The sequence below is a fragment of the Ursus arctos genome, unplaced genomic scaffold (genome assembly GCF_023065955.2).
Source record: "Ursus arctos isolate Adak ecotype North America unplaced genomic scaffold, UrsArc2.0 scaffold_2, whole genome shotgun sequence".
In the NCBI taxonomy this organism is placed as follows: domain Eukaryota; kingdom Metazoa; phylum Chordata; class Mammalia; order Carnivora; family Ursidae; genus Ursus; species Ursus arctos.
The window spans coordinates 68,699,300-68,723,984 of NW_026622874.1; the positions used below are offsets into that span (position 1 = coordinate 68,699,300).

The 24,685-nt window shown below is 46.4% G+C and overlaps 1 protein-coding gene across 7 annotated transcripts in view; it reads right to left on the reverse strand.

Moving 5' to 3' along the window:
• The window catches only part of CREBBP (CREB binding protein), a 121,921-nt gene that overhangs the window by 55,420 nt on the left and 41,816 nt on the right, over positions 1–24,685 (reverse strand). For 6 of the 7 annotated variants that reach the window (XM_026520444.4, XM_044391531.3, XM_048224881.2 and 3 more), the window contains exon 3: positions 12,713–12,889. The exons of the other annotated variant lie outside the window; for it this stretch is intronic. In XM_026520444.4, the coding sequence (XP_026376229.1) occupies positions 12,713–12,889 (177 nt within the window). The remainder of the gene's footprint in view (positions 1–12,712; positions 12,890–24,685) is intronic. 7 annotated transcript variants of the gene reach the window in all.

Genomic DNA, 24,685 nt, shown 5'->3' on the forward strand with positions numbered 1-24,685 from the left:
ACTAAAAAAAATAAAGACTATTTTTAGAATAAAGGTAAAACAACATAAAGAGTAAAGTTTAAAAAGTAAAAAAACTGAGGAAAAAAATTGTGGTTTTTGAGAAGTAGAAACAGTCAAAAGACAGGACCTCTTTTTTTTTTTTAAGATTTTATTTATTTATTTGGCAGAGAGACAGAGAGACAGCGAGAGAGGGAACACAAGCAGGGGGAGTGGGAGACGGAAAAGCAGGCTCCCCACTGAGCAGGGAGCCCGATGCAGGGCTCGATCCCAGGACCCTGGGATCACGATGTGAGCCAAAGGCAGATGCTTAACAGCTGAGCCACCCAGGCGCCCCAGAAAGAGCTCTTAAGAGGAACACAACAACAAATGCCACTACTCCACTAAAGAGTGTGTGTGTGGGGGGGGGGGGGAGACGTGCAGACACCTCAACAAAGGAAATACAAGGACATGACAAACATAAAACACGTTCCACGCCTCGGTGACAGAAGCGCTTGACGGAGGGAAGAGGCATCTAAACTACTGGTGGCGAAGAGGGAAGGACTGGACACTCACCCGCAGAAGCACGAATGTGGACTCCTCGCTCACACCAAACCCAAACAGTAACTCAGAACAAACCGAGGACCTAACAGTGGCACTGAACTGTGGACTCAGAAAAATCACAGGAGTAAATTTTCATGACACTGGACTGAAAGGAGTTCTTAGATATGTCAGCAAAAGCACAAACAACAGCAACAACAAAGAGAAGTTGGACCTCATTAAAATTAGAAACTTTGCTTCAAAGGACACGACTGAGAAAGTGAGGGACAACTCAAAGAATGGGAGAAAATATTTACAAATCATAGATGTGATAGGCGCTTGCACCTAAAACATACAAAGAACTCTTACAACTCAATGATAAAAAGACAACCTAATTTAAAAATGGGCAAAATATCTGAATATTTTCCCAAAGAAGACACACAAATGGTCAATAAACACACGAAAAGCTGCTCAACACCATTAGCTATCAGGAAACACCAATCAGAGCCACAATGAGACGCTGCTTCACCCCAGCAGGACAGCCACAATTAACAACCACGGGCACAGAACATGCTGACGAGCGTGTGCAAAGGTACACCAACGTCAAATGGAGCAGCCACCCTGGAAAACAGTCTTAAACCTAGAGTCACCATAAGCCCCAGCAACTCCCTCCTAAGTATCTACTCAAAAGAAGTGAAAACTATGTTCACACAAATGTTTGTAGCAGCATTCTTCCTAGCAGCCAAAAAGCGGAAACAACTCAGATGCCCATTAAGGGAGGAATGGAAAACAGAATGCAATGGATCCACAATGGAATACTATGCAGCCACGGAAAGCAAGCACTGCCACGTGCTGCATCAAGAACTCTGCAAACATTATGCTCAGTTCAAACAGACGTCACAAAAGAGCACACACTGTGTAATTCCATTTCCTTGAAATGTCCAGAATAGGTCATTTCGCAGGGGTAGAAAATACATCACTGGTTGCTTCTGGCTGGGGATTCACGGAAAATGGGGAGTAACTGCAAATGGTACAGGGTTTCTTTTCAGGGTAACAAACTGTTCTAAAATTGACTGCGGTGAGGGACGCCTGGGTGGCGCAGCTGGTTAAGAGCCTGACTCTTGGTTTTGGCTCAGGTCATGATCTCAGGGTCCTGGGATCAAGACCCTCACTGGGCTCTGCCCTCAGCATGGAGTTTGCTTGAGGATTCTCTCTCCCTCTGTCTCTCCCACTTGTGCTCTCTCTCGCGCTCTAAAATAAATAAATAAATCTTTAAAATTGATTGCGGTGACAGCTGAACAATAGAATCAATCACTGAATTATGCACTTTAAAGTCAGGAATTATATGGTATGAGTTATGTCTTAATAAAATGGTTTGTTTTTTTTAAAAGTGTATCTCACTAACCATCAAAGAAAGAAAGAAAGAAAGAAAGAAAGAAAGAAAAAAGAAATTAAAATAAAAAGGGGGCGCCTGGGTAGCGCAGTCGTTAAAGCGTCTGCCTTCGGCTCAGGGCGTGATCCCGGCGTTGTGGGATCGAGTCCCACATCGGGCTCCTCCGCTATGAGCCTGCTTCTTCCTCTCCCACTCCCCCTGCTGTGTTCCCTCTCTCGCTGGCTGTCTCTCTGTCACATAAATAAATAAAAAATCTTAAAAAAAAAAAAATAAATAAAATAAAATAAAAAGGCATTTTCTATCTATCAGTGTGAACCAAAATATAATAATAACTAGTATTGATGAGGCTGTAGGCAATTTTCAGGTGTTCTGGTGATAATGGAATTTACTGTAACTTTGGAAAGCAACATGTATCAAAAAGAAAAATGTGCATTTTTTTGGTCTTGTAGTTCCACTTCTTTTAACTTCTCATTAGGGAGGTAAGAAACTCGGCTAGCAAAGACAGGCACCACACCTTGATTAAATTACTGAAAACCAGAACACCCCTAAATCCTACAGAAGGTAGGTAGACTAATTGTTGGCTACAGACCTAGTGAAAAAATATGCAGCCATGAAAAATAAGGCAGACCTCAACTGACCCTAGTCAAAAAGCCAAGCCCAGCCCAAATCCCTGACCCCCCCCCCAGCAAAACTGTGAGATGTAATAAAATGATTGTTACATGAGGATGATAATAATAATAATAATAATAATAATAATAAACCTTTATGCTTTCACAAAAAAGCAGTCTATATAATACATTAAGGTAAAAAAGGAAGTTAAAAAAATAATACCATGAAATCATTTTTTCCTTAATAACTTTATATATTTGTACCCGGTTCTTTAAAAAATCTTGTTACAATGATCTGGTGGCTATTCCTGGGCAGGGGTGAGATCCTGCTTATAACCACGTATTGTTTGAATGTTTTACAACAAGTGTCTACCATTTTTAGAATCAGAAAACATTCTACTTTGGAGAAAAAAGAAATCAGAAGAATCAATAGGAAACACTTAAGAATTAATGTGCAAATTAAAACTGTAAAGCTCCCAGAAGGTAATTAAGATGAATATTTATTTTGTAATGCAAAGGTGGTTAAGGCATTCATCAAAAAAACCCAAAACCAACCAAACAAAACAAAAACAAAGCAGTGGCTCCTAACCAATCCCCAGTAAAACCCCTTCAAACTGATTCCCCATTCCTCCCTCCAGACTAGGATTTATGGAGCTGACACAGAGCCAGAAGCATTCTGCATTAACGAAGTTCCACAGGGGGTGTGTTTTATAGTTTTTTTAAGTGTTATACTTTTTTCCAGATTTTCCAAAATGAACATGTATGTACTTTCACAGTGAGAAGAAAACAAAACACCGAAAAGAAAAAAGGCACACAAGTGAGTCTGATGCAGTGCAGACCGGTCTGTAAAGGGAAAGTGCCAGAGGCCATAAGATAGAAGTGACATTTTCTCCATGACCAAAACTGCTGGAACAAATGCAAAGGCAATCAACAAACTAGGAAAAGATATTTGAAACACACAAGACAAAGCAAAGAGCCATGCAGGTATAACTCCTTCTCCTCCCTTTGGCCAGTCTGTATTTCCCAAGTTCTTTGTGCAGGCTGTGTTCAGTGCCCAACAACCAACAGTTCATTTAATATTCAATCACCAAGGGAGGAACTAACTTGGGGCCAATCCCGAGGTACAACAGAAGTAACTGGGGCCCAGAAGGGTGCCCCATACTCAGAGGGCATGCTTGGCGGTGCTGGTGGGATGGGTGATCGGGAAGTCGAGCCACACCCTTAAACTCTCTGCAGCCTACCTTGACAGAGGGCTAACCACCTTGCTTTGTAAACTGTTGTAAGAGAACCTAACAGAAAAACTGGCAGAAGACAGGAACTAAGCCACTCAGGAAAGAAACGCATGTCTCTAGGGGTGCCTGGGTGGCTCAGTCGGTTAAACATCCAACTCCTGATCATGACCTCAGGGTCCTGGGATGGAGCACCACGTTGGGCTCCATGTGTAACCTGCTTAAGATTTTCTCCCTCTCCCCTACCCCTGTTCAAGCTCTCTCTCACTCTAAAATAAATAAATAAAATCTTCAAAAAAAAAAAAAAAAGTCTCCAAATCTAAGTACTTCAATTCTCATTAGTAATCAAAGAAATGCAAATCAACATAATGAAACACCATTCTCTCCTATCAAAGGACAGAGTGATAACCCCAGCCACGGGAGCACTGTTTAATACTGGAGACACGGTACACTGCTTTTTGTCCAAGGCAATATAATGGTATCCGTCAAAAGCCTTAAAATACACATAATGTCCATTTCTGGAACTCAAATGAGCTCACATGCAATTCCTAATCACGGAAGGAGGAGGTTGGCGTGGTGCGAGAATCTCAATGGCTCCATCATGATTCTACCCTGTGTGTGCATATTCTGAGCCGTGAGTAACAGCAGGCGAACAAGTAGCTCACTGACCCAGCAGCTGCAGGGTCTATAGCCTGCTCGCCCCACTCCAGTCTTTGCTAGATTTGGCCACATGCTCTTTCACGTATCACTTGTCACAGTAACTTAATCATCGTTCATACCCCTATCCATCAAACAACCTTGAAAAGCAAGCCTTTAATATTCTGGTAATCCTTATTATTTAAGGCAATCTAATATGTACTTTTATTAGAATTGTTATTGTTACACAGGTTTGAATAAGCAGCACCAAACCCATTTCTATATATGCCCTGTATTCTATCCTAAGGATATAATCACAGATGTGTATAAAGAACACATATAATAAAATTCATCCTGGCATGCTTCCTAGAAAAAAGTTATTTTACATTAAGCATCCAAGAAAAGGCTATAATGTCTGCAAAGACTAGTGCAAACAGTATACAGCAGGAACTGACCAGGTGGGACAGGGGGTAGGACTAGGGGAGGGGTGGAGGGAGGCGGGGGCGGAGATGGTGAATGTGCTTCCTCTCTCTATGCAACTACTGCCTCAGGTCCACACGAAGCTGGGATTCTTGGAGATGGCCCTTCAGATTAGCCTGGCTCAAACGTTCCCCATCTCCAATGGGGTTCAGACCCATGCTCCTCTAGCATCCTCCCCCTGGCTCACCTGGAAACTTGACTTCTCCCCAACCTCCACTTAAACCAAAGCAAACGCCAGGTGGGACAGAGGATGGCTCTGCAATATGTGCGTGTTCTGATTTCCCCAGAAGGACCCTAGAACAGCTGGGTACGCAAAGCTTTGGAGCCATAAAATAAGGAAAATGCTCATTAAGTGCACACAGCTATCAAACTAGGAAGAGGGAAGGATCACCTCTGAGATGATAAAGACCAACTGTAAGGAAAGGAACGTAGCTGTTTAGATAGCGCGAATAATGTTTCTTGTGTTCTCTTCTTTTTGCTTGGTGCTTATTGATTTTAAGAAATAAGATTAGCTTACAATTTAAGATTTAAATCCCATAAGACAATAACTTAAAATGAACAAGCTGGACAAGAATGATTTTTAAATAATCTTCCAAATAAGAAATGATTTCAGAACAGAAAACAAATGGTTACATCAAGGAAGAAAACATGACAGATCGGGGGGGGGGGGGGGAGGGCGGGGGCGGTGGCAGCAAAGGCCTGGGACTAACACGTGGACACACTCCCCATTATCTCCCCAGCCTCAAGCCTCAAGGTCACTCCTACCAAACTGGAGTTGGTCTGCCAAGGAGGGGCGAGGGATTACCTGCTTCTGCACAAATAAACCCTAAAAGATAGAATGTGCTGGATCTATTCTGACGGCCAAGGTGACAGGCCACCAGACCAAGGGTCTCAATATCAGGCCCATTCACCAAATGACCACATCATGAGAATTACCAATTTACCAAAAAGTTTTACGAAATATCCTTCTTGAATATCATCAGCACACGTGAACACATTCTTCAGGAATACTTATCACAGTAAGTATTTGATAATTTGGCAAATTCCTCTTGTGACACATTGGTGTCTGGTGACGTGAGCCTCAGGGCCGTTTCAGGCGGCATGGAAAGGGAAGGGGAAATCGGCTTCTGGCACTTCAGATGCGGTGGCAGACGGTGCTGACTCCGGCACGAGCTACGACTGTCCCCACCCAGACCAAGCGTGCTCTCTACAGAGTTCTTCAAAGGGCCACCTCACCCCTCAGAAATGCCTGGTGAGGGGCGCCTGGATGGCACAGCGGTTAAGCGTCTGCCTTCAGCTCAGGGCGTGATCCTGGCGTTATGGGATCGAGCCCCACATCAGGCTCTTCCGCTATGAGCCTGCTTCTTCGTCTCCCACTCCCCCTGCTTGTGTTCCCTCTCTCGCTGGCTGTCTCTATCTCTGTAAAATAAAAATAAATAAAATCTTAAAAAAAAAAAAAAAAAGAGAAATGCCTGGTGAACTTCGGTTGCACTGGGGGCTGACAGGCAGGTGCAGTCAGTGGGGACACGGCCCAGCCTTAGACCTTCCTGCGGGCTCTCTACTCAATAGCAAGCGCGACCAGAGTGCCTCTGGAGATAATGAGAGCTGCTACCTAGAGGGGGTGGCTGAAGAAAGGGCTGTACTAATCAGACCCTGGAAAGAAAGTCAGATGACCCTGACTGAGTACTTGCAATCCCTATGCTATGTCTGATATCAAGGGACGTTGTTCATTTTTCTCGATTTATAGTTTCCTGGTATTTGCAAAGTATCCTATTTTGTGCTTAGGCTAGTTCCCAGCTGATACTTATTGCCAAAACAAAAGTTTAAACAGTAGCAAGAATTTACACAGCTACTGGTAAGAATTCTAAACTAAGTTATTCAAAGGCCCTGCATCCACATTCTCTGAGGGATCTTCAAGATACAGGTGAAAGAGTAAGATGAGAGAAGCAGATGTCAACTCTTAAAAATACACAAACATTGAGGTTACTAGTAATGACACACACTTACTTCCTAGACTTTGCCCATGCTTCCCAGTTCAAGTACTGAGGCACCATTCCTAACTATGGAGTGAACTGAGCTGGTGTGACCGCTCCCTCGCTGTTCATTTCCCCAGAATGACAGGAGGGCTCTCCTCAGTCCTGGGGTGGAGGGAGTTAACTATCAACCGATCAGTGACTGTAAGTTCCTGCTGTGAAGTACAGGGAGCTAGTGTACTGGGTTATGGGAAGGGGAGCATCTCTGCAGGGAACCCCTGGGTTCACAAAGCTTCACCCTGCTTGGTCATTTCAAGTCTTGACCCCTCAGTGATCAGAAACTGGACACAGGAGACAGAAAATTATGAGAATAATACTAACGGGTTGGGAGAAGCCTTCTGAGGTACTAACGTGGACACAGAGACCAACAAAATCAGCCGCCTCGACAGCAGGACAGCTGGAGAGCAGGCTGCCAACACCATAATGGACAGAGGCTCTGGAAAATGGTCTTCTACATCTGAGTTGCCGGAGCAGCTTGTTTAAAAGTGCAGATTCCAATGTTAAAAGAAAGAACGATAAACCCACCTATTGGGTGATTCTCCTGAACTGCCTCAGAAGAAACTGAGTGGTTCCGAGAACGAAAAAACTGAATAGTGACCACAAAAGCAGAGATTCCCCACTCTCCTCCAAGAGAGTCTGACCAGGAAGAGTGGATGGGGTCCAGGAGCCAGTCACTCTGACACAGTGGGCCCACGGACACACCTTGAGAAACAGAGACAAAACCCTAAGATGCACAGAGGGCCTCGCACTGGCCATGGCTAATTGCCTGTCACCCCCATGCAGCTAACGGCACAGTCCCAGCTACGTCGTTCTGGCAGGACAGAGAAGACAGTCTACAGCCCTCCCCTGCACGCACAGGCCTCCATGCTTTCCTCCCTTGGACAGACCTGGACCAGCAGTGATCTGGGGGCCTCACCTGAAGCTGCCACTTCAAACTCCTGTGAGATGGGGACCAATGTGAATCCCAACACATTCTCGTGAGCAATTTTAAATAAGCGGCACTCCCGATGTCCCGCGTTACAACTTTAAGAATGGGGACATCTCCGTCACAGTTCTTAGTTTTTCTCAACAAACAAAAGTGCCAAACCAAACAAGAACAACAACAAAACACCCCCACCCCAGAACTTCCTATTAGAAAGAAACCTGCAGGAGACTACTTCTGGGAGCCCCACAGGAGAGTCCATGGGAGAACCTGATGAGGAGGCCCCTCTGGTCACCAAACTTTCTCAGATTAGATAAACCTAAGATGTGTTCCACTTCTTAACAAGGCTCCTTTAAAAACCATCCTGTACCTCTGTAAAGGTCAGCAATGACCTGACAACTCCAGTCCCAAATGAGGTCTGATGTCCATCCCTCCTCCCCAGCTTTGTGTGTTAGGACTTTTCCAGATGAAAGGGGCAGACAGGACAGTATCACCAGGAATGAGGGGGCCTCCTCTTCCAGAGCACTGCCTGGGAACTATGTCTCCCCTCTCTGCTTCCTCACACGTCCTTGTGCACACCCCTCCTTCAAGATGGGCTACACGGACCTCAATCCCAGTCCACAGAAAGATCACCTAAACTCTCCCCCAACCAAAATGTGCTCCTGTTCTTTTGTCAGTAAAATTTAAATAATTAAAAAATCCTTCTATCCATGAAAGCTGTTCTGGAACACTATACAGTGAATATGTATGTTTAACTATTATGTCACTACTATTAATTCAAATTATGAACAAGTAAAATAGCATACATACTGTATTTTATTAGATCTAAATAAATCTTGATTACTTCTAAAACAAACCTGATTTCGGAGATACTACAATCTGAAAAAAAAAGTGCATCTTAGAATCATGAAACACAATAATATGGTGAAATTCCTAACAAACTTAAATAATCTGTAGAAAGTTAAGAAATTACAAACACGATGGCCAAACATAGAACTGTAATGAGATACATTTGAAAATTTAGGAAACTGTGCCAATTTGCTTTGGAATATCATCCTGAGAATCTGTGAGCCCTCAACAACGACCCCACCTGCACCAGGGGCCCGGAGGGCGCCCCCCCCGCCCGCCGAGCCCCCCCAGCACATCCCAGAGGATGATGACGGCTGGGAACCCTGTGGGGGACAACAGAGCATATCCACAGGTCTCCGTGACCACTGACTTCAAAGAAGAAAGACCCTCCCGCAGACTGACCCCACATGTTCCGGGCACACTCTTCTGCCCCGGCACCTGACTCGCCATCTCCTCCTGTTCAAATGTCCTCCTCCTCTCTCAGCTGCAGAGATATCCCATTACCCAGCTCCTCCACCACCTTGTCTCCCCTGCAGGGCTCTCTGACCCCCTGTGCTACTGTATGCCCACCTGCTGGCCTGACGCCCCCACCTGGACATCTCACGAGCATCTCAAAAGGGACACACATGAAGCACAATTACAAACGCCCTCCCCTCTGTCACCTCGTCCTCACCCCTCTCCAGTCTGTCTCTCCCCCAGCTCTGTAAATGGTTCCCCCACCGACCAAGTCACCTTATGTGGTGGCCCCACACTTCTGTTCCTGTGGTAAACCTTGTCTGGTCTCCTGTCCCCTCCCTCCATGATCAAGTGCACCCTCTAGTCTAGACCACTGCAGTGCCCCTGCCACCCAAAGCCCTCCCTGAGCTGGCTCCTGCTGGGCCCCCAACACTCCTGTATGCCACTCTCCACTCTTTTGAGAGTCGCCTTTCCCGCTGGCTGCCCTCTGGTCCCTACACAAGCCAACGCTCTCCCAGTGTCCCCAGGTCTCTATGGCTCCTGCTCATCTTCTGACCTTGCCCTTACATGTCCCTCTTTGGTTTGGCCTAAGGAGGTCCCTGTGTCAACCTCACCCAGGGCCATGTGTATTTTGTGATTATTTGTCCTCCATCACCACCAACCAAATTTCATGAACGAGGGGTGAGCTCATTCACACCTGCATCCAGGGAGCACATGGGCCAGGAGAAGGTATTCGACAAATGGGGTGAATTAAAGGGATGGCCATATCCCCATCCTTTCTCAACACAACCTAGGGATGCCGGAATCCTCCAGAAACTAGGAGAAGAGAAAAGCAAGCAACCCATGACCAATGACTGAGTAGCTTAAAATCTCTCCATGAAGAGCACGACCAGGGCATCAGGTGATGCGGCACCAGAGCCCTGACCTATTTGGTACACCAGATCCAGTGGGGTTTTAAAAGATTATTCCCCAAAGGATGACCAAAAACACTGCAAGTAAGATCAAGACTTCATATTCTTTTTTTCCCCCATTAAAGACACCCAGTTTTTGCTACCTTCTTTCCCTCACTGTGGAAAAAAAAAACCCATAGATCCCAAGGGGTCAAATATAATTTAGAAAATTTAAGGAAGACCACAAAACATGCTCAAGGAAGCGACATAAACAGGCTAGCATGCCCAGTGGACTCAGGGCTGCTAAAACATGATACCAGGCATTATTAAAAAGAGCTTTAGGCGTTGCAGACAGGAGCTACAGAGCCTTGAACAAATGAAAACCGCTAAGACCCTCAAGTTCCTCGTCTGTAAAATAGGACACGTAGTAATGTCTTTTAAGAGGCTGTTATAAAAATAAACCGCAGGGCATGAGGACACTTAGATCGCAGGCAAACTGTGCACTGGCTGTCCCACGTCTCTGCCAGTCCCCTCTGGTTCTCATCCCAACAGCACCAAGGCTGCAACTGGGCCATACTTCCTCATAAACACACATGCTGGCAAAGTCGGCCCCATGCACTCCAGGTAAATGTCTGAGGACAGCACTCAAAGCCTTCCCTCCAAAGGCACCTACTGGGGATCTCTGTCAAAGTCCACGCACACCCCTGTGGGACAGTGGTGGCTAGGCCAACAGTACAGCTCTACAGACCAAACCACTTCCTCAGTTTACCCTGATATTCTGAGAAGGCTGTGGGGGGAGGAACGATTAAGAAAGAGTGTAGTCGGAAGGCAGAGGGAGAGAAAAAGATGGGGATGGAGAGAGCCAGAATGTCACGAACACAGACAGAGGACAGAATGCTAGTGTTCTTACCTGGGGCGACTGTGGGGAGAGAGGAAGGGCTGTGAGCATCTGGTGGGTGAGCGGCACGAGTCACAGGATGGCCCTCACAAAAGAGAAAGATCCAGCCCCAAATGTCAATAGTGCCGAGGGAGAAAGAAGCCCTGCCCCAGACCAAAGGGCTGTCCCCACCGTCCCCACCAGCCCTGGCACAGGTGAAGGGAACCAGAAGCCTCTCTACAGTCCAGAATGAACCTGCCCCTGACATGCACACCACTGCCAGGAATTCAGTCCCCAGGAGCAGAGGCAGGCGGGGGAACCCAAGGCAAAGGCACTCTGCCACCAAGCTGTAGGTAAAGGAGAGAAGATGGGGAAAATGGGCTGGGGAAGATCTGAAAAGAGAGAAGGGAGGAAAATGTAAGGTGGGGTTTCCCAGACTACAAAACACAGACTGTCTGTACAGAAGGACACACTCCCACTCTGGCTGAGCTCAGGGGATGATCGCCACACTCGAGTCCACATGAGGAGACTGGAAAAGGAAGAGCAGGGACAGTATGGGTGCCAGGTCCTGTGCTGCCCCAGAGCACAGAGAAGCCGACCCAGGGAGTGGTGGCTTTGACTGGGGTTCTGGGTTTACACCACTGAGAACAGGACAATCCTGGCAACAAAATGTTACTGCAAGGAGAGCAGCAGATCCAGGGACGTTATGGGGAGATGATCAGAAGAAATAAAGCGGTAAAAACTTTAAGTAGTTTGAGAACACATTTTATTACTTGTACCCCTTTTTTTTTTAAAGAAGGAAGAATGCAACAGAGATAATACTTGATCAGGACACCTTGCTCTTACTCCATTTTCTGATTTTAGCAAAATCTAAGAGTAATCCAACTCCCCCCCTCCACTTCCGACAGCCTCAAAACTGTAAGTATTGCAAGCAATGTCAATTTCTTAGTTGTGACAACTGTACCAAGGTTACATAAGATGCTAACATCAGGAGAAGCCAAGTGACAGATATACAGGAATTCTCTGTGGTATCTTCATAGATAAGATAAAGAAAAAGTTTTTAAAAATCAAAAGACAAACCAATGATGATGATGCTTTTCTGAATATAATCCCCAGCTTTCTTCTGAGCCTTTCAAAACCGCTACTGCACAAACTACGTGGATGGCAGCTCAGAAGGGCGGGCAGGTCCCCAGCAACAAGCCCGGGGAAGAAGACAGCTGGCCTCGACCGACCACCACAAAGGCACAGTGAAGTCTGACAAAAGAACACACTTGCCCCTCAGGGTTTGGAATTTTAAAAGATTCCATTTTGCAGGGCAAAAGGAGCTATTTTCCCATTCCTATCTTGGTTAGTTAGGCTAGGAGGTTCCAAGACTAGCTTCTCTTACAGGCAGGAAATTTCAGGAAGAAGAAACACACGTGAAACCCTCTATCAAGATGGACACAACAGCTCATCTCCCAGGCACACTATGGTTCTCGGAGATAAAGGCCCTTCGATGGGCTTCTCTGGACAGCCTGAAGCACGAACAGGAAGTGTGAGAAAAGCCCAGCTCTCTACTGCTCCACCACTGCCATGAAGCTCCTCTGGCACAGAGGGAGCGGGGAGGAGCGGGGAGGACCGGCTGAGCCACCGATACCCAGCCTCCGGCTGCCAGCTCATCAAAGGAAGTGCAAACTCACCGAGAGAGGGCTCCTTGTGAGTACTTCTCTTCTCCTGTCACCCATGACACACGGCCAGCTGCAGATCTCCACAGTTAGCATGACACACTCCACACGCCAAAGCACCCCCTGGAGACCACAGCCTGAGGGCCAAGGACAACTTACCATGTTTGGCACATTGGTGACTGAAGCATTCTTGATGTCTGTAGGGAAGGGAGGCAAACTATTGACCATGCTCTGTTTGCTGGATAACTGGGGGTTCACTCCAGGGGCTCCCATTTGCTGCCCTCCAGTTTGACTAAAGGGCTGTCCGAATGGACTTGTGTTACCAGTCATTCCCATCTGAAACAGAAAGAGGCAACGTGAGCTGTCACATGTCATACAAGAAAGGCCTCAGAAATGCTCACCTTTGACCCACTGAAGCAAAAAATCATTAATTCTTGTGAAACCCTCATTTTAATTACAAATTGAAGGCTCATTCTCCAGGTTCCGTTTGGATTATGAACAGAGCAACTTGCTCTAACGGCTGCACACTAAAGGCAGAAGGGCAAGAAGCCGCTCCCAACCGCTCTGCCTGCTCCTCCTTAACCTAACCACCATCCCAAGAGCCAGCGCCTTTCCACCCTCACCCCAGCCGTACTCCTCACCCTCACACCCCCATGCCCCGACAGCGGCAGCAACATATGAAGGAAATCACCTGGAAAACAAGAGCTTCCAGAATCACTGACAAAGGGGAGTTCCTTGAGTTTGATCCTGAACCACTCCCTGAGTAACTACTTTCTTTCAAGTTCCCCCATCAGATTGAAACTTTGTTTCCATTAGCTCAAACTACGCAGTGGCATGTTGACAAAGAAATGACATGACCCCTGGGATTCACTTTAAAATAATCCCAGGAGACAAGGGGTAGCGGCGAGAGGGGGGCCTAGATGAAAAGCTACTGCCATATGTTGCTAACTCCTAACTAGGTGACAGGTGTGGGGGCTGCTTTACTATCTTCTTTAATATCACAAGTCTGAGTGCGCCATAAAGAAGTTATTTTTTTTAATTAGTGAAATAAAATAAAACACACAGTAGCTAAAGGCATGAACAGGAAGGAGGAACCCCCATCTATGCCTCCCCCCAGCTCCCGTCCGCCCATGACCGTACGGCAGTGAGCTCAGGAGCCCTGCAGCGACACCCTGCCCCGCCGGCCACTCCGGAGAGACTGGCTTCTCTGGTTGCCTGCCCATGCTTTTCCTCAAAGCTCTAATACGCTACCTATTGCCTAGTGCTCGCTCTACTCCTCTGGTGTCTTGGTGAGTCTGATGTTTGGAAAATGGGAGGAAGGGTCCCCTGAGGGAGGACCTCCTAGGGAAGAGCGCTCCCCGCAATCAAGAAACCATGGCTCGGCTCTCCCAGCCGACCCCACACGGACCGGGAACCGCTGCCGCCGTGCAACTTCCATTCACTCCTCCTACGGACCCTGACCTCACCTGTACGCAGAGTGTCTTCAACAAGAATAATTACATTATTTCTTTCAGCTCTAAGATTTTAGGTTGCAAACAAACCAACGCTCACCACAGCTGACCTTTTTCAACTGAAATGTCCACATAAAAACACAAATAAAGACAAACCAGTATAAGCAAGAAGAGCTTGTTCCTGAGTACGTTCACATGCGCAGGTGGCTTCTAGGTATGGCCCTCACCGCTGACATTTTCACCTTTTTGAAACTGAACACATTCCAGTTGCCACTTTTGCCCTATTTGCTTCCCTTGAGTGAATGGAAACAAATTTAAATTCAATTGAATTTCAAATTCAACCTGAGTAACTGAAACAAAAACAAAATCTCAAAAGCCCAATAATTACACTCAACTTTCAGTTCAGAGGATTTAACCAAAGCGACAAGGTAGCTCAGGAAACTTAACGTAACGGGCATTTCTGATTCTCGACTAGGTTCCTTCAGGTGTTACCTGAAACTTTGAAGGACTGAAGCAAGAACTTGTATTTTCAAAAAATATTACCCCAAATTAACTCCATGCAGTAATTATTTCTCTCAGAAATTGTTTTATTGAATAAAATCAAACCCTGTTCGTAAAGGCCCACGAATTTGCAGAAAAAAAATAGTTAGGATTTCTACTTCTTAGATTTCATTTAAAGTTTCTTTACCTAGGACCACGTATGCTAGAAGGCATGTGCACCATTCACGCCTCCATGAATTTGCCCTGTCCTCGCGGCTGGCCAGGACTTCCTGAGGTGCCTGCTGTGAGCCATGCCCGGTCTTGAGCACGTGTAGATGCAACTCTCCCACACGCCACAGAGTGCACTCTTTAGAGCCACCAATCCAACAAACAAGAAAATCAATGTTGTTGTGGAAGTTTCTAGCATCAACAAACCAAAGTGGGCAGCAGCTAGAGGGTGGGAAGGAGAAGTAACTGTCCTCCTATTCGCACTCGTTCAAGGCTGTCACCCCTTTGGTGCAGAGAGAAGTAAACATCAAGAGGCCAATGAACTCCCAAAGGAGTTCTGTGAGTCTCAAAGTTCATCCAGCCTGTTTTTGAAAAACCCATTTCTAGAACTGTCTTGCCAGGGTGAAAATGCGGTGGGTAGGTGGTCTGCTCAGTTGGGTACTACTTGCCTGGTGAGCCTCTGGGCAAAGCACTTTCTAACTGGCTGAACCAAATGTTTCAGAGTGTTTGATGTACTCTGACAGATTTCTTTTTTCTTTTTTTTTTTTTTTTTAAGATTTTTATTTATTTATTTATTTGTCGGAGAGAGAGCACAAGCAGGAGTGGCAAGCACAGGGAGCAGCAGGCTCCCTGCTGAGCAATGAGTCCAATATGGGACTCGATCCCAGGACCCTGAGATCATGCCCTGAGCTGAAGGCAGATGTCTACCTGACTGAGCCGCCCCAGGCGTCCCACTCTGACAGATTTCTTGTCACTTTTTCTTCTTGACCATCCAATCAACAATGAAGAAAACTATCTTGACGTGGTTTTGATCCTCACAGGGCAAGAACCAAGGTAAAGTCAAAGATCACAGATGGTAGGTAAGCAATGTCCAGCTCACAAGGGACTATACATTTAAAAAACGGGAAAATGTCATCCTGACAACACACACCTCCAGAGATCAAGCACAGTGAGTCCAAGATACCTGTGGGGGGTCAGGCTCTGCTCCCTCTGTTCCAGAGCCAGCCCCAGGCTGACCCTAACCAGTCAGGGTGAACAGGAAAACCAACGGACAGTCCCACAAAGGGCCGCCGCCAGCTACACCCCCCCCCCCCCGCCCCGTCTTAGCCTGTCTTGACAGAACCTGGTAGAACTGAAGGCTACTCTCCAGTCCTAGGCTGCAGTTTGGGGTAAAAGCGATCTGCTTCTAGAGATTTGTAGATTTCTGAATTCCTGGTCTACATTTATTCTCCTCTGATCAGACTGAATACATGTGGTCCGGAGTCGAGGCTAACACACATTTTTAGCAACAAGGCTCATACTGAAGTTGTAAAATCAAAGTGTCTAATTCCAATTAATAAATATCTACATATTTGTTCTAATTTCCCAACAGTTACTTGATAACAATTGTGTAAACTTGGCTTTATTTGCAACTGAAGTTTATCAGGATCTGGCATAAGGCTGCTAGAGAACTACCATGTAATATTTTCAATAAAATTCTAAAGGCAGAACAGCAGAAATAGGCAACGGTTCAACTGACGGTAAAATTTATATAATGTACAAAAAAATTAAAGCCTATGGAATTAATATTTATATTCTGCCTCATTCAGCAACAGCCCACACATGTTAACTCTATTCTTCTGGAGCTCCTTTAAGCATTGAATTCAAGCTCAATCTCAAGAAATAGGAAAAGCAGACGATTTAAGTACCTAAAAAAGGGCAAGTTCTCGTATAATGAAATCTACATTAAATAATGCCTTATGGGTCTACCACATTCTCCCATGAGAGAACATTCCTGTAACCAGGTGGATCACTCACTGGAATACCTACTCATTCTGTTGTCTGTGACTCTCACTTCAACAAGAAAGTAAGACATGTAGATGGCAGTCTCTGTGCACAGGAAAGCACAAACTAGGTAAGAAGGAGGGAAAATTACTAGTGCCAGATCCAGAGGCCTACCCACCCCCACCACACAGGGATGTGGATTACGTATTAGGCAAAGGAGGGCTCTAAAGCACGAGATCCAAACAGAAAATATCTCTTTAGAGTTTAGTTCAAGAAACCTGAACAAGGGGTAGACGTCTGGGTGGCTCAGTCAGTGAAGCGTCTGCCTCCGGCTCAGGTCATGATCCCAAGGTCCTGGGATCAAGTACCACGTCGGGCTCCCTGGCTCAGCGCAGAACCTGCTTCTCCCTCTGCCTCTCCCCCAGCTCCCCCAGCTTGTGGATGTGCACACGCGCTCTCAAATAAATAAATAAACAATGGGGGGTGGAGAAACTTGAACAACACCTACACTAGCCTTTACTACTGAAACAGAGTGTCTGAAGGAAACTGTGGGAACAGTATCAGGCCCATCAATCGAAACCTGCTGAAGTCCTGAGCTATCTGGCAAGGAGGTGAGTGACAGCCGTCCACAGAAGGACAGGACAGCCGATGCCTCTCTTTCTACTGTCACAGACATGTACTACAGATATGCTGTGGAAAGGACAAAACACTACATAAGTCTATAGCATTATTTGTCATAATAATATTTATGACAGTTCACCCTAAATCCGTCTTTGGCATAAAACCAGGATAAAACTTGCCTTCCTGGAACTTGCATCTCCTCTGTGTTCTTGGGCCCTAGCACATAGTGGGTGCTTACTTAGTATCTGGGGAAGGAACCAAATAAATGAACCCTCTAAGAGACTACTGCATCACAAAGCTGCTCAGAACAACAGAGATCCCAACATTGGCCCTGAAAGCAGATGCATCTGAAGAACTGGGGGCCAGTCACCATGGGCTGGAGGGGCACTGGGAAATGCAGCAGGAATAGTGTCCCTTCTATAGTCTAAATACCCATCACAACAGACAAGAGGTCAGAGCAGACAGGCAGCCTGCCGGCCATGCTGAATTTAGGCACGATGAGACCATGCCCTTGGGGGCTGCTTTCACAGGAGGATCATAGCTCTGGGTGGCATCACAGCATACACGGGAGCCTGGCCTGGCTGTAAAGCAGGTCCTCTGTGCTACATCCACTGGGCCAGCAAAGCCTTGGCTTTGGTGCAAGGCTCCAGGCTGTGCCCCCCCCCACCCCCAGGGCTTCCCATTGGTGCAACGAAACACGGACCTATTGGCCTCAGTGGTCAGCAGTGACTGCAAACCGCCTCCTCTGCTGACCTCAGCATGAGGGACAAATATTTTCATTTTGTACTTGTTTTTTTTTTTTTTTTAATTTTTTGTTTATTTATTTGACAGAGATAGAGACAGCCAGCGAGAGAGGGAACACAAGCAGGGGGAGTGGGAGAGGAAGAAGCAGGCTCATAGCGGAGGAGTCTGATGTGGGGCTCGATCCCGTAACGCCGGGATCACGCCCTGAACCGAAGGCAGACGCTTAACCGCTGTGCCACCCAGGCGCCCCTTCAATTTGTACTTGTGTCACGGTATGACAACCATCACTTTGTACTTGTGTCACGGTATGACAACCATCAACATACAGCACTAAAAAAACAAGCTCTGTGCTCCCCCCAAAACAGCAAGATTCTCTCCACTACACTGACCCCAAGAACATCTTTACTGCTCACCTAATCAAATAAGGTAGTAAACTAAACTAACTAGCGGGGTTTAAAGAAAAATAACACTGACAGCAGAAATTTCCTCTCAAAACAGGTTTCTGCAATAGGGGCAAGCCAAGTATCCATGTTCTTGCTCCCTGGTATCCCTTAAAGGTTAAGGACGCCTGCCCTCAGGGAAGGATACTCCTCACTGCCCGTCCCTCTCCAGTCTCAGGGAAGGGCAGGTTCTCCCCACATCTCACACACCCTTGCCACACATGGGCCTTTTCCAGTAGACAAGTCTCCTGTCCCAAGATGTCAACCACTCATGTAAACCATCACCCTCACAAATGAACTCTCCCCAGTTTTCATCTCCAAACATCTTCTTTTCAACATATACTCTCAGGAAGGATCAGATCATAACCATTTATGAGCTAAAAGCCTGATGGGGACGATGCTGTGTGACCGGCTAAGAATATCTGGGACAGGAGAGAAGGCAGAGGCTTCCTCTGCATGATTTTACTTAGAGTCAGCCAGGCCTTCAGAAATGCTTTACGTGGCAACAAATGCGGAGTTTCATGTGGTTTCGATGAGACCACTAAACGTGTTCTTTTTTCAAGAGCTGAATCTTCAGCAGTTTTCCTCGCACCTTGACACAGACTTAAAACCACACTACACAGCACAGCAATCAGAGGAAGTACTGTTCAGGGGGACGTTACTGATGCTGGTCAAAAAACACACAGAAAGGAAACAGAATATGACCTTAGTAGGGACAAGTGGACAGGTTAGAATTTTCAAGTGCAAAGTCTTCAAAGAATATCTGGTCAAAACGTATCCCTTTGTGGATGAGGACAGGGGGGCCCAGAAAGCTGAGGAATACAGCGTATCAGCTGGAACACAGGTATAAATGGGATTTCATTTGGACAAGCAGCAAGCTGTAGTTAAGTGTACGGACTCTGGTCTGAGGGTAGCTCTCTGCTAAGGGTGAGCTGTGTGATCTTGGGCAACGTACTGACACCTCTCTGTGCCTTGGCTGTACTGTCTCTAAAATAGACGTAACAGCACCTCCTCTTAGAGTTGAGAGAAGATTAAACAAACCCACAGATGTAAAACATCAAGAGGATGTTGTACTATCGGTGTTGGCTAGGACATTGCTATCGCTTGGTTTGAGGAGGAATGTTTCACGTTAGATAGGATTTCTTTCAGAAGTATGCTTAGGGTAATAACAAAATAAATCAATGTTTTTCAGAGAATGTGTGATGGTGGTGAGTGATTCAGACAGGTAAGATCAGAGGGAGAGGCCAGCTGGAGACACTGACAATGGACTATGAGACATTTTCAGAGAAACATGGAATAAACTTGTGACAAACCCCATCCCGTGCATTTACCAGTTGTAGCAATACCTGCAATGGGCAACTGTTTTCAAGCTGTCCGAGGAAACCACAAACATTTCCAGTTCTCACTTCGGATTGTTTTCTAGCCTTAAAAACAATACTCAGAATGTTCATGTCAATCTTAATATATATCATAAGCAGTAACAATGTAGTATCAGCACATCCAAGCCTAAACTTTCTGGGCTGGAATTTAAACCAAAACACAGAAGAATATGCCTACAAACAAAGAAACTGAGGGGACTCCCACCTGTAAGCTGGCCATGACACAGCCCCAAGTGCTCCATCCTGATGTGGCTTCAACCCCGCCCAACATGTTCACTAGCTTGAAGGGTCCAGTCTGTTCCTTCACATGCTGGCAAACACACGAAGCCACAGATTCACAGAAGGCATGTAAAGACAACGCAATTTCATACACTGTGGGCAAAAATTTGCCAAATAATTAAAGGGCCAGAAATATTCATTCTTTTCAATGACATAAAGAACCAGAACTAACCCAGAGTATGGCCATATCATTTGTAAAGCCAAAAGCATTTTCTCTTGGCAACCTACCATCATTGGGAGAAAGCCAAGAAAAGCAGTTTTCATGGAAAGACATGGCTGCATTCAGTTGTCTGCTATCACCCGCTTGCTCTTGGAATCCTTCCAGCACCTCAACTTGGCAAATAAAGACTAAGTAGAAATATGCAACAGATCGCAACGCCAAAGACATGGTCTGGCCTGTGCAGAGTCACCTGGAGCAAGAGACCTGGGCACAGGAGGGGCCGGGCCCACCTCACTGGACTTGACTCTTACAATGCTGCAACCTGGAAATTACTCAGGGAAATCCATAGCCCCCGAGTCTGGACACTCCCCTCAGACCAATAAATCACAACTGAAAGATCGGTAAGAGTATTTAGCGACGCTCGTGGTATTTCACTTGGATGATGTATGATCAGAATGTCACTTAGAAACAACAATGGAAACTGCTAAAAGGAAGGTGATGGGATAGCAAATCACTGCCAAGGCTTCAGGCCTGGGGCCTCATCTGTATTCACCCAGAATTCAATGCAGAAGCTTCGAGCAACAAAACTAGCACCTTCACAGAGTTGGGGCTACTTCAGCATGTCACAGCAGTCAGATACACCAGCTCTCCGTGTCGTGGCCCCTGACAGCTCACTAGCAAAAGTGCCAGGCCAAGGTCAGTGGCACACTGTCTGCCATCCTGGTTCTGCACAAGTCAGCTGTATGACAAACCCCTTTACCCCCTAAGTCTGAGTTCTCCTCAGCTGTAAAACATGAAGCATTCAGATGACCACTAGGTGATCTTTAAATTTAAAGTTCCTTCTAGGCCTAAATCTAATGACTTTTTTGGTTTTAAACAATCAGTGCTTGAATCGCATGAGGTCCACACTCCTGGAAGGCCCAGCTACTCACAGTGGTTGACAACTGGAGACTCGGAGTTGAGCCAAGTGTCAGGCCCTGGGGCAGGAGGAGCTCCCAGGGTAATGCTCCTGTGGGGATCCTGTGGAGTGGCCAGCAGCCCATCCACAATGCTGGGGACCTCCCTGCCACCCACACTGCACAGGGCCCAGGCTTTCCACAGTTCTGCACCCTCCACACCATCCCAGAGTAGGTCACAGGCACAAAAATCCCAGGTGAGGGCGATGAAACTGCAATCAGGTCCTTCCCACAACGCTTCCAAGTCCAAATTTCTTCTCAGGTAGAAAAGCAGCCTCTTTAGGACTGAATACTCCTTGCAAGCAAAGTAAAGCCCAGCGTTAGCCCACAGCAACCACGGAGAGAGAAGAGAAAGGAGGTTAAGATGATGAAAGAATAGGAGAGAAAAGGGAAAAAAAGAAAAGCATTTTATTTTACAAAGAGTGAACCCTGATGAAGATGAATTTTGATTTACGCTGCGGCTCAGCGGTGGCACAGTGGGACAGAGATCCAGGTTTCCAGTAATCCACTCGGGGACCCAAGCTCTCTGCAGGGAGCCTGCGCTCGTTAGGCCGAGGAGTACTCCCCTGCAGGCACTTACGGTCCCCTCGAAAAGTGAGGGAACAGCACAGAGGGAGCACAGAGGAATAAAGCAGTGTCCACACAGGAAAGGACAGGTAAAGGTGGGACTGAACACACAAAGGCAGCTTTGGGGAGGTGAGCACGTGATCATTATATTAAAGGAGAAAGAAAGCTGAGAAAAATTCAGAAAATTATGTTCCTTTTCTATCTTAGGGCAGGAAAATGGAATAAGCTCTTCAAACAGCAGGCATGAAGACAAATCTGGGGCTTCCCGTGGCCTCCTCCTATCCAGCCTCTTGGGCCTCGGCCGCAAGATGACATGAAGAGATAAAGTAAGGTGCTGTCCAGCTTACAGAATGCCGTAAATCTCAAACCATTAAACACACTCAAAGCACCGTTGCACACACGCGTGACTCTACTTCTAACCAAACACCGAGTTGTGAAAACGTTAATGAAACATGCTCAGTACAATCCAATGTTCCCAGCCATCCCCACTGGTGATCCTGGTGAGGACATGGAGCAGGGCCTCTGAGGACGCCCAGAGTCCCCTTCGCGCTCTACACTCTGCACCACGGTCACAAAAGAGGTGTGGGAAAGCACTTGGAAAAGCGTGAAGCTGACGGAAGGTAGCGGTGGCATTACAAGGAAAACTCTTCTTTTACTATAAAAACTCACTCACTCACTATTGACGAAGGGAAAATGTTCCCTGCACACTAACTTTTAATAAAAGGATACAAAACATATAATCCCTATTACCAGATGTACATGCACACACACACAGCAAGGACAACACCACATTTTCTTTCTTTTCTTTTTTTAGTGAGCTCTACGTCCAACGTGGGGCTCGAACTCACGACCCTGAGGATCAGGAGTCACAGGATCTATCAACTGAGCCAGCCAGGTGCCCAAACACCAACATATTTAAGAGTCGTAACTCTAGAGGGTTTACAAATGATTTTTAAAAAGTTTTCCTTTAAATATTTTCTATATGATTGAAATTCTCTACACAAGGCATTATTTCGTCATAAGGAGAAAAGTTATTTTTAAAAGTTATCCTCTACTTGGGACGCCTGGATGGCTCAGTCGGTTAAGCGTCTGCCCTCAGCTCAGGTCATGATCACAGGGTCCTGGGATCAAGTCCCACATGGGGTTTCCCGCTGAGCAAGGAGTCTGCTTCTTTCTCTGCCTGCCACTCCCCCTGCCTGTGCTCTCTCTCTCTGTTTCTCTCTGACCACCAAATAAATAAATAAAACCTAAAAAAAAAAAAAAGCTATCTTCTACTCAAACATTCTGACTACTCATAGTGATAAGATGACCCACTGTTTGGCTGCACATCTGTACTTGAAATATTAATTTAAGCTGTCATCAAACACTGATAAAACTAGGTAGATCAAACTGATGATGACCACCAGAGATTACTCTTGGGTGGTAATTTAACCAAATTCATCCTGGTTTTAACATGGCTACAGGTTGTCACACTCTGCTCAAATGGATTATAGATGTGGCCGGAAAAAGCCTGAACAAGACTTAGCCACTCAGCCATGTCCTACCACTCTCTACAAAGAAGGCTGAAGAAGGGAAAAGAGAAGCAAATACAGTCACACAGCCAATCAGGATATAAAAAGCTGCATACAGTTCTACTGGATTATGTTTGTCAACTTGGAAACTGCACTGTTGGTTCCTGGTACAACAACGGCACAATTATCCTGTTATCTGTACTCTGGTTGGTAATTCAGGCCACTAGAGATACCATTCCATTCAAACCTATGCGGCACCTGAGCTTTGGAGAGCAACAGGCAGGAGACTGGATCATGAGGAATTGACCAGAATGTCTTTGGGTCCCATGTTTAGACAGCAAGGTGCATTTGTAAGTGGAAAGTACCTATTTAAGGAGGAGGCGATCCAGGAGCTGTCTTGTCTGCCCACTCTCACTAAAGCCCACCTGCCTCCTACCTCCAAGCTCTCGGAAGTGAGGCTCTGATCTTTGGGACAGTGGTATCCGAAAAGCTACTGCAATACACATGCTTGCTGACCATGACGGTGATGTTCTTAAGCATCTTCCGGGAGGGAGACACTCGGGACAATGGAGGTGCACAGCACGCAGGGCCGTGTCCTCCCAAGCCCAAGGAGAGACACAAGCTACAAGGAAACGAGGTAAGCCTCTGGAATGGACATGGAAGGCTAAGTGCAGTTTGAAGAGGGCAGAGGGGTCCTGGCCTGGGAGAAAAATGGCTCAAGAGGTCACACCTGAGCTGGGCTAAACAGTAACAGTGATATCCAACAATGGGAGCTACTGTTCTGCATCATCACCATCCACGAGAACACAGGAAGACCTGTCAGGTGGGGGTCTGAGTATCCACGAGGCCTAGAGAAGTTTTCATTTTTGCAGTTTCAAAGCCTACCCCTACTTACATATCCACGACAACCGGACTAGATGACCAGCCATGTGGCTGGGAGTTAACTGACAGATCTAAGGTATTAATTACAATGGGCACCGAGACTGGAAAGAGCAGGAGTAAGCTGGTTATTAAAGCTGATGATCACTCATCAAAGGTGAGCGCGGCCTCAGAAGAGCATCGTTCGCAACACCGACAGCTGGGGAAGAAAGGTGCTGTGATCTCTCCAATCAGATCCTGACAGACTCATCCGAGAGTCAAAGCCCGGCATCTTCAGGATGCTCCCATCTCCACACACCTTTCCTTCAGTGAAACCACATGTAGCCAAAGCACACCTAGGCACAGCCACACCCTGACAACTTCAGTACAAACGCCAAGCGGGCCAGCGCCTCCCATTCCACAGTAATCTCTAAACAAAATGTGCCACGTTTTCAGGGGAGAAAGGATGCCCTGTAACATCCCCGTGGTCTGTCCCTTAACTCTATGCCCTGTCAGTCTGCTTGCTCCCTGCTGACACCACACACCCTTGCAACCCAAGCACACGAGGCTGCTTGGACTTCCCGTTTCTGACTTATATGGGATCGCACATAGGAAGATGATCTGGAAACCACAAAGCACTGTGCAGTCTGGAGGCGGCTTTAAGATCTCTTTCCAAAACTAGAGCACAGAATAC